Below are 13870 nucleotides of genomic sequence, written 5' to 3' on the forward strand. Positions count from 1 at the left end.
GCATGTGACCGGGAGGAGCGATGACATCCCCAGCGCGACTGACCTCTGGAGGAAGCGCTGCTGGTGTCCGGCTGCACGTACTAGGTGAGGCCGCGGCTTCACCGGGGGCCCTAGGCTGCACTGGGCGCGAGACACTAACGGAGCTGCTCTGCGCAGGCCGTGAGCTTGATTCCCCTTGCTGATCAATAGGGGGGCATCGGCGAGGGGCTCCGCTCCTACCCCCACTCTCCCCATACGCTACAGACACAATCTTTGGAGCTGCAGGGACGATGGGAGCGGCGCTCACCACCAAGTAGGCCGCGCTGGCCTGTAAGCCTGGACACTTCGCAAGAGGCCCCTCAGAGACGACTGGTGGTGGAGGTCTCGCTGGCCTGCAAATAGTATCTATGCCATAGAGGGAATTCGGGCTTGGATACCGGAGGCGGTGAGTGGATACCTGCCCTTGGGATACGAGCGCTGCAATATTGGGCCTGCACGCTTGCACGTTTTCAAACTCCCCCCGGACTGACGTGAGCTTCATCCCTGACCTCCGGTGCAGTGGCGGAAGGCTGGGAGGTTGCCTGGATGAAAATTTGAGGCCTTAAGGGAGGAGACTCACTGTGTCCCTGCTGATGTGTGGCCCCTTCATTGCGCTCCATAGCTAGAAGCGAGGTGATCTGCAAAAGAGGCGGAGGCTGGTGGAAACGGCTGCATACCTTGACGTGAGCTGTGGCTTGAGCCCCAACCATCATTGAACAGTGTTACAGGACTTCGTAGAGTGCAGGGTGGTTCGTGACAAGAGGCCTGCTTGTGGGGAGTATAGGAGTGAACTAGGCAGATAGCGGTGGAATCCCCTGATTTATCCGGCCCTCTGCCACCTACAGCACCAGACGAGGCCCGTGCATACCGCGCAGGACCTGACTGCCCGCAGCCGCTGCCTATATTCTTACCTTGGGAGGTTGGACGTACTGAGGAAAAGTCTTCTCTCTGCTTCGTTGGTCCCTTGCTGAAGGCACGGGTGTTGCTCCCTGACTTCTCTGCATCGCAGAGATTATTACTGGTGCTCTGGTGCATCGTCGCTTTGAGGTGATAACTGCCAGATCTGAGCTGTGGCGAGAATGGGGAGACCAGACGCGAAGCAGCCGAAGATCACGTTTGAGGCTGTCAGGAAGTCGAATCGTAGCGGGCCTGACCAACAGCATCAGGCAGGCACTAGTGGAGACACTGGGGGCCCATCTGATGCCTCCTCGGACCTCAAAGAAGTTCTCCGTGAACTGCGTCAGGGGTTCGCAACGATAGCTGACAAAGTGGATAGGATGTCTTCACGCATGGATGCGGTAGTTCACAAACTGGACGTACATGAGGGGCGACTGAAGGAGGCGGAGCAGCGAATCTCGGACGCAGAGGACACCACGACACGACACACGTCACAACTTTCCAGGATGGACAACCTGCTACGGATTAAAGCGGCCAAGAATGAGGATTTGGAGGCGAGAAGTAGACGCAATAACATTCGCATAGTAGGAATTCCGGAGACGACCAATGTGGGCAAGATGGAGGAATACGTGGAGAAGTTATTGCTTGCGGCGGTTGGCTCCGAGGCCTTCTGGCCCCAATTTATAGTGGAGAGAGCGCACAGATCCTTGGGCCCCAGACCCAAACCAGGCATGACTCCGAGACCCATCATCGCCCGTCTGCTTAATTATAGAGATAGGGATGTGGCCTTGCGGGCGGCCCGTAGCACCAATTCACTCTCGTTTGATGGCAACAGTTTTACCATTTATCCTGACTTCACCCCAATGGTACAGGAGGAACGTCGGAAGTTTCTTGAGGTAAAGGCCAAACTACGTAATATGCAAGTAGACTACGCACTGCTATATCCAGCTCGCCTGCGAGTAACATACATGGGGCGGCAAAAGTTCTTTACGAAAACGCAACAGGTGGAGGAGTTCATCAAACACTACAAACGTGCGGCGCAGCACGATGGGGAGGGAGAAGAGGCTCCTGACCCACCACCTGAGAGTATGGACGAGGAAGAACAGTAACTGTATTGGGTTTGAGAACTTATCACTGTACTGGTAACCTGTATGGGAGTACTGAACTGTTTCAGAGACTGGAGCTGACGTTATTTCTGTTCTGTGTTTTGCGTATTGCATGAATGTGGCGAGGTATAGCTCATGGAATGCCAAAATGCTGAGGCACCCCCTCTTTCCACTGTCCGGGCTACACTTTCCTGTGTGGCTTCGGCGGGTGTGAGGGGTAATCGTGTTGCCACCTGGAATGCTACCCAGCGGGAAATACCCATATTGTTTCCAATTGTTTAGGGCGTGTTTTGGCTCTGGGAAGCTTGGGGTGGGATGGGGAGGGTGGAGAAACTGGCAGGTTGGGGTTGCTTCAGTGGGAGGGGGGTGGGACGTGGGAGAATGTGTGGGGGTTGAATGTGTTGAATGAGTGCGATATACACAAACGTGCTTTGAGCCTTTCTGTGCTGTATTGGAGTGTACTATACTGGTTGTTGATGCAAATTACTGTGCTATCTACAGCTTATGTTTGGGGTAGGCGAAGCGGAAGGGAGTGTAGTATGGAATGGACTGTTGCGACAGGTTGAAAGTCTAGAGCCGCGATGGATGACTGTAGGAAATATGCAGGGCAATATCGATGGGGGATGTAGACGTTAATAAATGCACTTTTTTATCATGGAATGTACGTGGACTAAAAGATGCTCGCAAATGTAGACAAATGTTGGCTTACTGAGATAGGCATAAGGTGCAGGTGGTCATGCTACAGGAAACGCATATCTCCCCTCAATCTACCTCTACCTTTGGTAATAGATGGGCGGGAGTCAGAGCTTTCTCGAACTACTCGTCCTATGCCAAGGGCACAGCTATCTTTATACACCGCGCTACTCCCTTTACACTTCTGGGTCAACGTATAGATAAGGCAGGGAGATATGTTGTTCTGTGGGGAAGACTGGGCAGGGATACTATCACCCTTGCTAATTGCTATGCCCCGAATGTGGATACGCCTGATTTTTTTGCTATGTTATGGGGAGTTGTGTCAGATATTGGCTCACGCCACATAGTTTGGTGCGGGGATTTTAATGTAGCCATGGTCCCGGGGTTGGATAGAGCAGATGGACAGACGAACTATCATCCTAGGGCAAGAGACATCCTAAGGGGCATAGTGGAAGATGAAGGACTTGTAGATGGCTGGAGACATATACATCCCGACCTCAGAGAGGGTACGCATTTCACATCATACACTGGAACGTGGGCAAGGATCGATTATTGCTTACTGTCCAGAACATTGGCACCATGTATTGTTCATGCAAAACATCTTCCTAGGACTCAATCAGGCCACTGCCCGGTGTTGATAACTATAGACATGCCTGGATATGTCCGACCTCGCCGCCCTTGGCGATTACAACCCAATGCTCTAATAGATATGGTATTTCGGGAGGAACTGAGGGAAGACATAGAAGAATTCTTTCCCCGTAATAAGGACACAGTGGACAGTGTGGAGGTGGTCTGGGAGGCCTGCAAAGTTACAGTTAGGGGGTGGTGTATAGCTAAGAGTGCTGGGGTATTGCGGGATATACAGCGTACATTACACAGGTTGGAAGGGGAACTGCGAGCACTTGAGAGTAGTATGTTGCAGAAGAATGCAGGGAGATTACAGCAGGAGTTCAGAACCAAACTGTCAGAGTATGAGGCGATAGCGCAGCGGGAGGTCCACTTCAGAGGCAAGTATTGGAAGGCTCGTACATACAATGAAGGCGATAGACCAGGCAGGGCACTGTCAGCAGCGATCCGTGCTGCGCATGGTAATAACACCATCTTAGAGCTCGAGATCACTGAGGGTGAGGTATGTAAGGATACTGATCGTATCTTGACCACACTTCAGGCGCATTATGAACACCTATATACTTCACAAGTCTCCGGAGACATTGATTTAGAGGGCTTCCTAGGAGATCTAGCATTGTGCTGGCTAAGCGACGTTCATAGACAATTCCTCGGAGCTCCGTTCGAATTGAACGAAGTCCGAGATGCCATAATGTCCCTGAGCAGCGGTAAAGCACCTGGCCTTGATGGGCTTCCGGCGGAATTTTATAAATGCTATATTGACATCATGGCGCCGGTTTTGAGAGAGGTATTTGAGGACTCACTAGAAGTGGGCGTACTTCCTCGATCTATGAGGGAGGTGGTTATCACATCTCTACTAAAGCCAGGTAAAGATTCCTCACAATGTGACTCTTATTGTCCTCTGTCACTACTTAATTGCGATGCTAAGATCCTCGCCAAGGTATTAGCCACGAGACTTTCGTTACTCATGACTAAAATCATATTGCCTGATCAGTCGGGTTTTGTACCCACGAGATCGACCTCTCACAACCTCCGGACGGTTTTTTCACTGATTCAGACAGTGGCCCCAGATGTTCCTCTAGCCGCTATATTCCTTGACGCGTCCAAAGCGATTGCGATTACGAGAGGCAGTCGTCAGGGGTGTCCACTGTCCCCCTTACTGTTCGCCATAGTGGCATGTCGCATTCGGCAAATGCACAAGAGTAGTGCTTTTAATTGTTTTCAGAGACAGCTTTCCATATCATTGTATGCAGACGATGTTACACTCTATGTTAAGGACCCTCAGACCAATCTGAATGCACTCTTGCGGGAGTTTGTGGCATTTGACGGCCTATCTGGCATCTCGATAAATTGGGGGAAGTCTCAACTATTCCCATTAACGACTGCTGTATCTGAGTTCCCATTGGATTATCCCTTGGAGTGGTGTCATGCAGATTTGCGCTACCTGGGGATACAAATATCAAGGGATAAGGAAGAGACTATCCGGCTGAACTATGGCACTGCCATTACCAAATTATCAGACTTGGTGGCGAGGTGGATCAAGCTACCGCTATCCATGGCTGCCAGTGTTTCCCTTATTAAAATGGTCATCTTGCCCCGATTTCTTTACTTTTTTCTTAACATTCCGTTTTATCCAGGGTCATATTTTTTTTAAAACATTGAGGTCCGAACTCATCCGGTCGGTCTGGGGGGGGTCGACAAGCGCGTCTTAAATGGACGGTCATGGCATAGCCTTACGATATGGGCGTCTTTGACATACCCGATTTTGAGATCTATTATTTGATTGCACAGGCGCACTATATGTACCACTGGATGAAACCTGCCAGTTTCATGCCGCAGATAGCGGCCGAAGATTGGATTGCCCATCCGTTACCGTTAACTGGCGTTGTCTATGCCCCCACAACTGCGTTGGACATTCCGCCCAACACGGTGACATGCACCATAGACGCATGGCAAAGGATACTAAGCTGCGCTGGAGAAACTGCAAGCCCGGCCACGTACACTGCATATTTATCGGCTGGGTAAATGGCGACCGCGCGGCGCAGGTGAGTTCGACCTGTTCTCAGGACACCCCCGTGCCGCACGGCCACCAGCTGTGTGTGTGCCCCTCGCCTCGCTGCTGCCCGCAGCCTCGTTGTGCCTGCCTCGCTGATCCCCGCCCCTCCGCCGTATTTGCGTGTGCTTAATTAATCTTTCTGTTTCCTTTCTGTTTTTATTTGCCTTTTATTATTGTGACTGCTGTCCCCTTGCACGTTGTTGTTTTAGATTTGTTTTTTGTCCTTCAGTCCCCCTGTGCCTGCCCGCCCCGCTCCCCGCTTCCCGCCGCCGTCCAAGCGGCCACGCCTCCTTTTCGTTCTGTGCCCTCCCCACTCCCGCCTCCCAGCTGCTCCTCCCTCCCTCCCACTTGGCCATAAATAGCGACCGCGCGGCGCAGGTGAGTGTGACCTGTTCTCAGGACACCCCCGCGACGCACGGCCACCAGCTGTATGTGTGCCCCTCGCCTCGCTGCTGCCCGCAGCCTCGTTGTGCCTGCCTCGCTGATCCCCGCCCCTCCGCCGTATTTGCGTGTGCTTAATTAATCTTTCTGTTTCTTTTCTGTTTTTATTTGCCTTTTATTATTGTGACTGCTGTCCCCTTGCACGTTGTTGTTTAGATTTGTTTTTTGTCCTTCAGTCCCCCTGTGCCTGCCCGCCCCGCTCCCCGTTTCCCGCCGCCGTCCAAGTGGTCATGCCCCCTTTTCGTTCTGTGCCCTCCGCGCTCCCGCCTCCCAGCTGCTCCTCCCTCCCTCCCACTTGGCCATAAATGGCGACCGTGCAGGTGAGTGCGACCTGTTCTCAGGACACCCCCGCGCTGCACGGCCACCAGCTGTATGTGTGCCCCTCGCCTCGCTGCTGCCCGCAGCCTCGTTGTGCCTGCCTCGCTGATCCCCGACCCTCCGCCGTATTTGCGTGTGCTTAATTAATCTTTGTTTCCTTTCTGTTTTTATTTACCTTTTATTATTGTGACTGCTGTCCCCTTGCACCTTGTTGTTTAGATTTGTTTTTTGTCCTTCAGTTCCCCTGTGCCTGCCCGCCCCACTCCCCGCTTCCCGCCGCCGTCCAAGCGGCCACGCCCCCTTTTCGTTCTGTGCCCTCCCCGCTCCCGCCTCCCAGCTGCTCTTCCCTCCCTCCCACTTGGCCATAAATGGCGACTGCGCGTACGCGCAGCGGGCGCGCCGATTGTGCGCCGAAGGCGCGCCAAAGACAACCCCGTCTGCGCCCGTCCGCGCCTGGACCGCGCCAGGACCCCTGGCCCCCACCGACGCAAGACGACCCGACAAACCTACGACGCCGCGGCCCTCAACGCACTCAATACCGGCCGGAACCCCACCTGCTGCCGGGCCGCCCCGAAACGCTTCCACGGACCCTTCACCTGCACAACCTGCAAGTTCACCTGCCTCCGAACATGCACCGCGCCCGCCAAGCCAAACTCCAGCAGCGACCTCAAGTGCATCCTGCTCAACACCCGCTCCGTCCACAGACACGCCGTGGAACTCTGGAACCTCCAAGACACAACCTCACCAGACATCGCCTTCCTCACTGAAACATGGATGAATGCCTCCTCAGCCCCCGACATCGCCATCGCCATCCTGGATGGATACAAGATCATCAGGAGGGACCGCGTCAACCAGACCGGAGGAGGAATCGCCATCGTCCACAAAAACACCATCCGCATCACGACTGACGCCGACGACACCTTCACTGCCGCCGAACACCTCCACTTCCAGATTCACACCAACCCAAAGACGACCCTCAGAGGCACCCTCATCTACAGACCCCCGGGACCACGCGCACAACTCAGCGAAGACATCACAGACCTCATCAGCCCACACGCCCTCCCCTCCGCCGACTACATCCTCCTAGGGGACCTCAACTTCCACCTGGAGAACAACAAGGACCGCAACACCGTCACCCTGCTGCACAACGTCGCCAACCTCGGACTCAAGCAACTGGTCAACACCCCCACTCACTACGCCGGCCACACACTTGATCCCGTCTTTTCATCCAGCAAGCACATCGCCTTCAGCCACTCCACCGGACTTCACTGGACCGACCACAGCTGCGTCCACTTCAGCTTCAGAAAAACCACCACCCACCACCACCCGCAACAGATCCCTCACAGAAGCTGGAGCAAGATCACCGCCGACCAGCTCACCACCCCTCTCAGCCAAAACCCACCGGCTGGCACACCGGACCCCAACGAAGCAGCCCGCAACTTCACGCAGTGGCTGACCGCCTGCGCCGACTACCTCTCACCACTGAAGAAGAATCCTCCCAGCAAACCCAGAAGCCAGAATGCCCCCTGGTTCACCGACGAACTCAAGGACTCCAAGAAGACCACCTTCCGCACCCTCGAGAAAGCCTGGCTCCTCGACCGGACCACAGACAACCGCCCTCAAACACGCGACCCGCAAGCACCACCAGCTCATCCGCACCACCAAGAAGAAATCACTAAAGGATCGACTGGACAACAATGCCCACGACAGCAAGGAACTCTTCAGCATCGTCAAGGAGTTCTCCAACCCCAGCACCGGCAACACCGACATCACCCCTTCACAAGATCTCTGCGACTCCCTCGCCTCATTCTTCCACCGCAAGATTGCCGACATCCACAACAGCTTCGGTGCACCATCCACGCACCCAACCTTCGAACCAACGCACCCCACCGCCACCCTCCTCACCTGGACCACGGTGACCACCGAAGACACAGCCCGCGCGATGAACACCATCCACTCCGGATCCCCGACTGACCCCTGCTCTCACCACGTCTTCAACAAGGCCGACTCCACCATCGCACCCCAACTCCGAGACGTCATCAACACCTCCTTCGACACCGCCACCTTCCCGGAGAGCTGGAAGCACACCGAGCTCAGCGCCCTACTGAAGAAACCAACAGCGGACCCCACCGACCTCAAAAACCTCCGCCCCATCTCGCTCCTCCCCTTTCCTGCCAAAGTCATAGAGAAGATCGCCAACAGACAACTTGCCGCCTTCCTCGAGAAGAATGGATCCCTCGACCCCTGGCAGTCCGGTTTCAGAGCCAACCACAGCACCGAGACCGCCCTCATCGCAGCCACCGACGACATCCGAGCCCTGCTCGACAACGGGGAAACAGCGGCACTCATCCTCCTGGACCTCTCCGCAGCGTTCGACACTGTCTGCCAACGCACCCTAGGCCAACGCCTCAGCAACACCGGCATCCAAGAGAAGGCACTGAAGTGGATCATCTCGTTCCTCGCCGGAAGAACACAGAGAGTCCGCCTCCCCCCGTTTCGATCCGAGGCCACTGAAGTCATCTGCGGCGTCCCGCAAGGATCATCACTCAGCCCCACTGTCTTCAACGTCTACATGAGACCTCTCGCCACCATCGCACGCCAACACAACCTCAATATCATCTCCTACGCCGACGACACCCAGCTGATCCTCTCCCTCACCAGAGACCCCGACACCGCCAGAACCAGCCTCCACGAAGGGATGAAAGACGTCGCCGAGTGGATGAAGAACAGCCGCCTGAAACTGAACTCAGACAAAACGGAAGTCCTCATCCTGGGACCATCACCCTCCGCCTGGGACGACTCCTGGTGGCTCCCAGCCCTAGGCACCGCCCCCAAGCCTACAGACCACGCACGCAACCTGGGATTCATCCTAGACTCCTCCCTCTCGATTACCAGACAAGTCAACGCCGTCTCCTCTTCATGCTTTCACACCCTCCGCATGCTCCGCAAGATCTTCCGATCGATCTCGACCGAAACCAGGAAGACAGTCACCCAGGCCCTCGTCACCAGCCGACTGGACTACGGAAACACCCTCTACGCCGGAACCACAGCCAAGCTACAGAAAAGACTCAACGCATCCAGAACGCCTCTGCCCGACTCATCCTGGACATCCCCCGACGCAACCACATCTCCGGCCACCTGAGGGACCTGCACTGGCTCCCCGTCAACAAGAGGATCACGTTCAGGCTCCTCACCCACGCACACAAATCTCTCCACGACCTGGGCCCCAAGTACCTCCACGACCGCCTGACCTTCCACACACCCACCCGCCAGCTACGGTCTGCTAGTCTCGCCCTCGCCGCCGTACCACTCATCCGAAGAGCCACCGCCGGAGGCAGATCCTTCTCCTACCTGGCGGCCAAGACATGGAACTCCCTCCCCATCCACCTCCGGCTGACCCAGGACCACTTCTCCTTCAGGAAGCAACTGAAGACCTGGATGTTCGAGCTGTAGCGAACCCCTTCCCCAAGCGCCTTGAGACCCTCCCGGGTGAGTAGCGCGCTATACAAGTGTCATGATTGATTGATTGATTGATAGGACGACGGCTGCAAGTGTCAATGTTGTATACGCCCCGTATGCCGCTGTCCTACCACCCTCAGATGGCGATCCTCCAGGAGATGGGCTTTCGCAATATGTGTCGTTGGCTGAATATACACACATGGGGCGATCTATTCCCTGGTGGTTCGCATACCCCTAACCCTCTGGAAATATTTTATTACATACGGCTGCGGGAAGGTCTGAAGGCCATGTTGCCTGATTATCCACATGAACCCCCCAGCGTGGCTCCTCTTACAGTAGTGCTGCATAGCCCAGACGGCACATATCTGGTGTCTAGCATATATAAGAGTTTGCGCAGCGCTTTACCGATAGTGGTGGGCACGGCCAGAGAGCATTGATCACAGGATCTAGGCAGAGACGTCACAGATGACCAGTGGGAATACTGCTGTGGACTCTCGGGCACGCTGATGTCCAGTTGGCGTTTTAAAATCATCCACTATAAGTTCTTGCACAGACTGTATTACACCCCAGCTCGGATATTTAGGTTCAAGCTTACAGAATCAGATTGTTGCGAGCGCTGTGGGCAGGGGGGGTGCTGACTTCCTCCATCTGGCATGGGAGTGTCCACAAGTCCAGGAATTCTGGTCACAGGTCCATGGTGCGCTAGAACGTATGATTGACGGTACGTTGGAAATGGATCCTCTGGTGTTTCTGCTGGGTTACACAGCACAGATTCCGAAGAACAATAGAAAATTCACCAACGTAGCATTATTGTTAGCGAAAAGACGACTGGCGTGCAGATGGGGGAGTGGACGGTCTCCCAAATTTAAGGACTGGATACAGGACATGGTGCACTGTCAGGAACAATATGGCATATACTCAGAAATGCAACCCATAGCGTCTAGACCAGCTGCTATTTGGGGTTCACTTCAATCATATTTTATACAGACAGCAGCTCAGGAGTTGACAGACACGGTGCCTGGCGAGGCAGGAGGACTTACCCCCACAGAAATATCAGAATAGATGGGTATAGGACACTTTCAGAGATGCGATGCACGGCGGTTCGAGGACTATTCCAAAGGGATTGAATTGGCAGCACTGGGTGATAGGTTGTGCGGAGCCCTGTAGTGCCTGGGATGGGAATATGATATTGATGATGTAGGAGAGGAAGGCTAATGCCCCCTTTAGGCCATACACAATGTGGGTAAGGCAAAGCATGGAATATAGATTTGCACTGTCACAACAGTAATACCTTCTGCCATATCCTCACATGTCTGCAGACGATGTACATAGGCGGAAGAGGTAGCGGATCTCCACTGCCGCCGGGGCGGGAATTAAAACGTACTGCCATGTATTTAAAGTTGAAGAGCGATATATGTTTCATGATCATCATATGGTTTACGTACCACTAGACTGTTTGCATGTCACTCCCCTTGATGTCCTAGAGAGACTGGTCTATTGTAACCTGATGATTTGGTCGATAAAATATTGCGCGGCCTGCCCAGAGAGGGTTGTCAGCGGATTGCTGCGTCATTGTATACTTCCTATGGCACTTTTACATTCCTCTTTACTCAAAGTAATTTGCTGCCGGCCATGTATGGTTGTAGGCATGAAGCTGTGTATATGAGCACGTGTGTTAATAAAGGTTTTTGAAACTTAAATATATATATATATATATATATATATATATATATATTGTGCCCGATTTCTCACAATTACTCTGTTTTTAATTCACAGCTGGCTAATAGCAATCCTTTCTCAGCTGAACCCCTTGTTTGGACCCCAGTTGAAGAATGACACCATCTGGTACGTGCGATTCCTGTGGGAATAAACATAAAGGAACTGAAGGCTGTCTAAGGTATGGCTGGGAAGAGTTATTTTAAGATCTGTTTAGATTACTATATTTGTGTCCGGCTATATTTGTGGCCTCTGAGGGTGCTAGGCAAAGCATGCCTGCTCAATCATCCTCTATTACACACTGAGTGTCAACGTAGCCCATGTTGCTTTTTGGTATTTACAGCTCAGTTATTAAACTCCTACAAAAGCAAATGACTAAGATTTTAATGTTCATTTTGTGACTGTTAGTCATCTCAATTCACTTTGCATCACACCTTTACATACTGAAGGCTGAGTAATATTTACTTGAATATTGTCAGTTTTGTTGCTTACCTACGAATGATTCTTTTTATAGTTAAAATGTGCATATCTGAGGTCATATTACAGTATGTGCCCTGGGGGAGCAACAGGTGATTGCGCCTGCTGCGCTCACCCCATGGACACTTTAGTATTGCTGAAGAGAGTGCAGACGCTTGTGCGTCCCCTTCAGTAATGCTGAGAGTGCTGGCGCACTTTAAACGCCAGTGCTACCTTCAGGGGGCGTTCCCTAATTTCCCTAATTTGCATAGGGGTGTGCCCTATCAAACGAGGGAATTCCTTTGCCGCTGCGCCCGCGCCATATTACAGGCGCGGGTGCAGAGGCAAAGAAGCTCTAAAGGGGCACACTCTCAATGCGCCACCTTCTAGGGGGCGCAATCTGAGTGCGCCTCCTGAGAGCAGCCCTCTGGATGGGAGACATGGACCCCCCCCAGACATCCCTTTGAATGGACCCCCCCAGACATCCCTTTGCAGGCGGGTGCAGTCACTGACTGCACCCGCCTGCAAGGGGATCTCCAATCCCCTTTAAAAGTGCAGGCGGGTTGCTGCCTGCACTGTGAAAACACAAAGTGGCTGCCAGCAGCAGCTCCATGTTTTCACATGAATGCTCTGCCCCAGGGCAGCACAAGTTTGTGGCTGCCCTGGGGGCAGCGCATACATTGTAATATTGCGCATTGTCATTTTATGCGCTGGGCACACCTTTTAAAGGGGCTCCCGCTGCAAAAAATGACAATGCTCAATACAGCTCCTGATGCTCTCTAGACATTGTGCAACCCAAGTCTTGTACCTTAGACAGAATGGTTTGATTTCATTCTTTTTAGCAGTGTGCATGGGACCTAGAAGAGTCTCTGCGTCTCCCTAATTGATTCGATCGTTTCTACACTAAAGACAAAATGGTTTCTGAAATGCTAACAAACTCTTGTTTGTAACATTGCTTAAGCCTAAAAACCACAAAATGAATATGCAGTACAGACAGTGCAATATAAATTCAACACAAAAGAATATACCAGTCGAACTTTCAGTGAAAGCTCCTGCACGCTTTCTTTTTCAGTTTATTCACCCAAGCCTCTCTCTCTCCTGCAAACCCAGGACAAAGAATTTGTTTTTTCCGACAAAATAAATATTATAATCCACTTCTTAAGGTATGTTTTGCTCATGCCACTCCTCATCCTCGATGCCTTGTGAGTCTACATGCCCCATCGTCTGATAATCTCCCTGCCTCGCTGTCCATAATATATCCCTGTGGACCACTAGACCCTGGCCTAAAAATGGTAACTACCAGGATGGGGCATAGTTAGGCTTTCTGAGATTTAGATAACGAAATAGGACTGCAGGTCCTGTCAATTTGCTTAATGTCAGTCAGTCAAAATACTCTTTATTCGATTTTTGTTAAAATCATAAAAGACATAAAGCAAACACAAATACAATTTTTTAAAAACATCACTCGATCTCATTACAAAAAAGTTTTCTGCTTAATGATTACATTTCATCAGATTGTTACACAAAAGTACAAATCTATTTACAAATATTAAAAATTTTCCTTTAAAAACAAATTTGAGTTAAAACAGGTCTACCTGGGGTAGTCTTTTCTTCCTAGATCTAAATGCAGCGGTTAAATAGCAAGCAACACTAAACATGGTGTAAGTATCTGCTAACATTTGGAGGAAGATTAAGGCTGGCCTTATTTGAGTAAAGCCCGCCGCTTTCAAGACAGGGAATAGATATTTTTTCCTTTCACTGCTATAAAAGTCACAAAAAAATATAAAGTGAAGGGTGTCTTGAACTGAAAATTGATCACATCCGCATGGCGGACCATCATCAGGTTTTGACCACACCGGAAAATTTCCTAGAGAGTAATGGATTAAGTTCATCCTGAATTTAGTTAGTAGGAGTCTATGAAGAGGATTAGTCACGATTTTTAGATAGGGTTCCATGGTGGGCGAAGTCGTTAAAACAATATGTGCCCTCACCATGGGTTTCCTCAATTCCAAATCTTCTCTATCCATACGAACCCTCTCCAGAAACATCTGCTTAATCAATCTGACATCCTCCCTCCTGATAC

At 52.0% G+C, this 13870-nt stretch overlaps 1 protein-coding gene across 1 annotated transcript in view; it reads left to right on the forward strand.

Moving 5' to 3' along the window:
- ATP6V0E2 (ATPase H+ transporting V0 subunit e2) overlaps positions 1 to 13870 on the forward strand; it is a 51872-nt gene that overhangs the window by 15098 nt on the left and 22904 nt on the right. Inside the window, exon 3 of the mRNA XM_086922598.1 lies at positions 11392 to 11512. Within this exon, the coding sequence (XP_086778724.1) occupies positions 11392 to 11485 (94 nt within the window). The 3' untranslated portion in view covers positions 11486 to 11512. The remainder of the gene's footprint in view (positions 1 to 11391; positions 11513 to 13870) is intronic.

This window comes from Lissotriton vulgaris, chromosome 5 (genome assembly GCF_964263255.1).
Source record: "Lissotriton vulgaris chromosome 5, aLisVul1.2, whole genome shotgun sequence".
Taxonomy (NCBI): Eukaryota; Metazoa; Chordata; class Amphibia; order Caudata; family Salamandridae; genus Lissotriton; species Lissotriton vulgaris.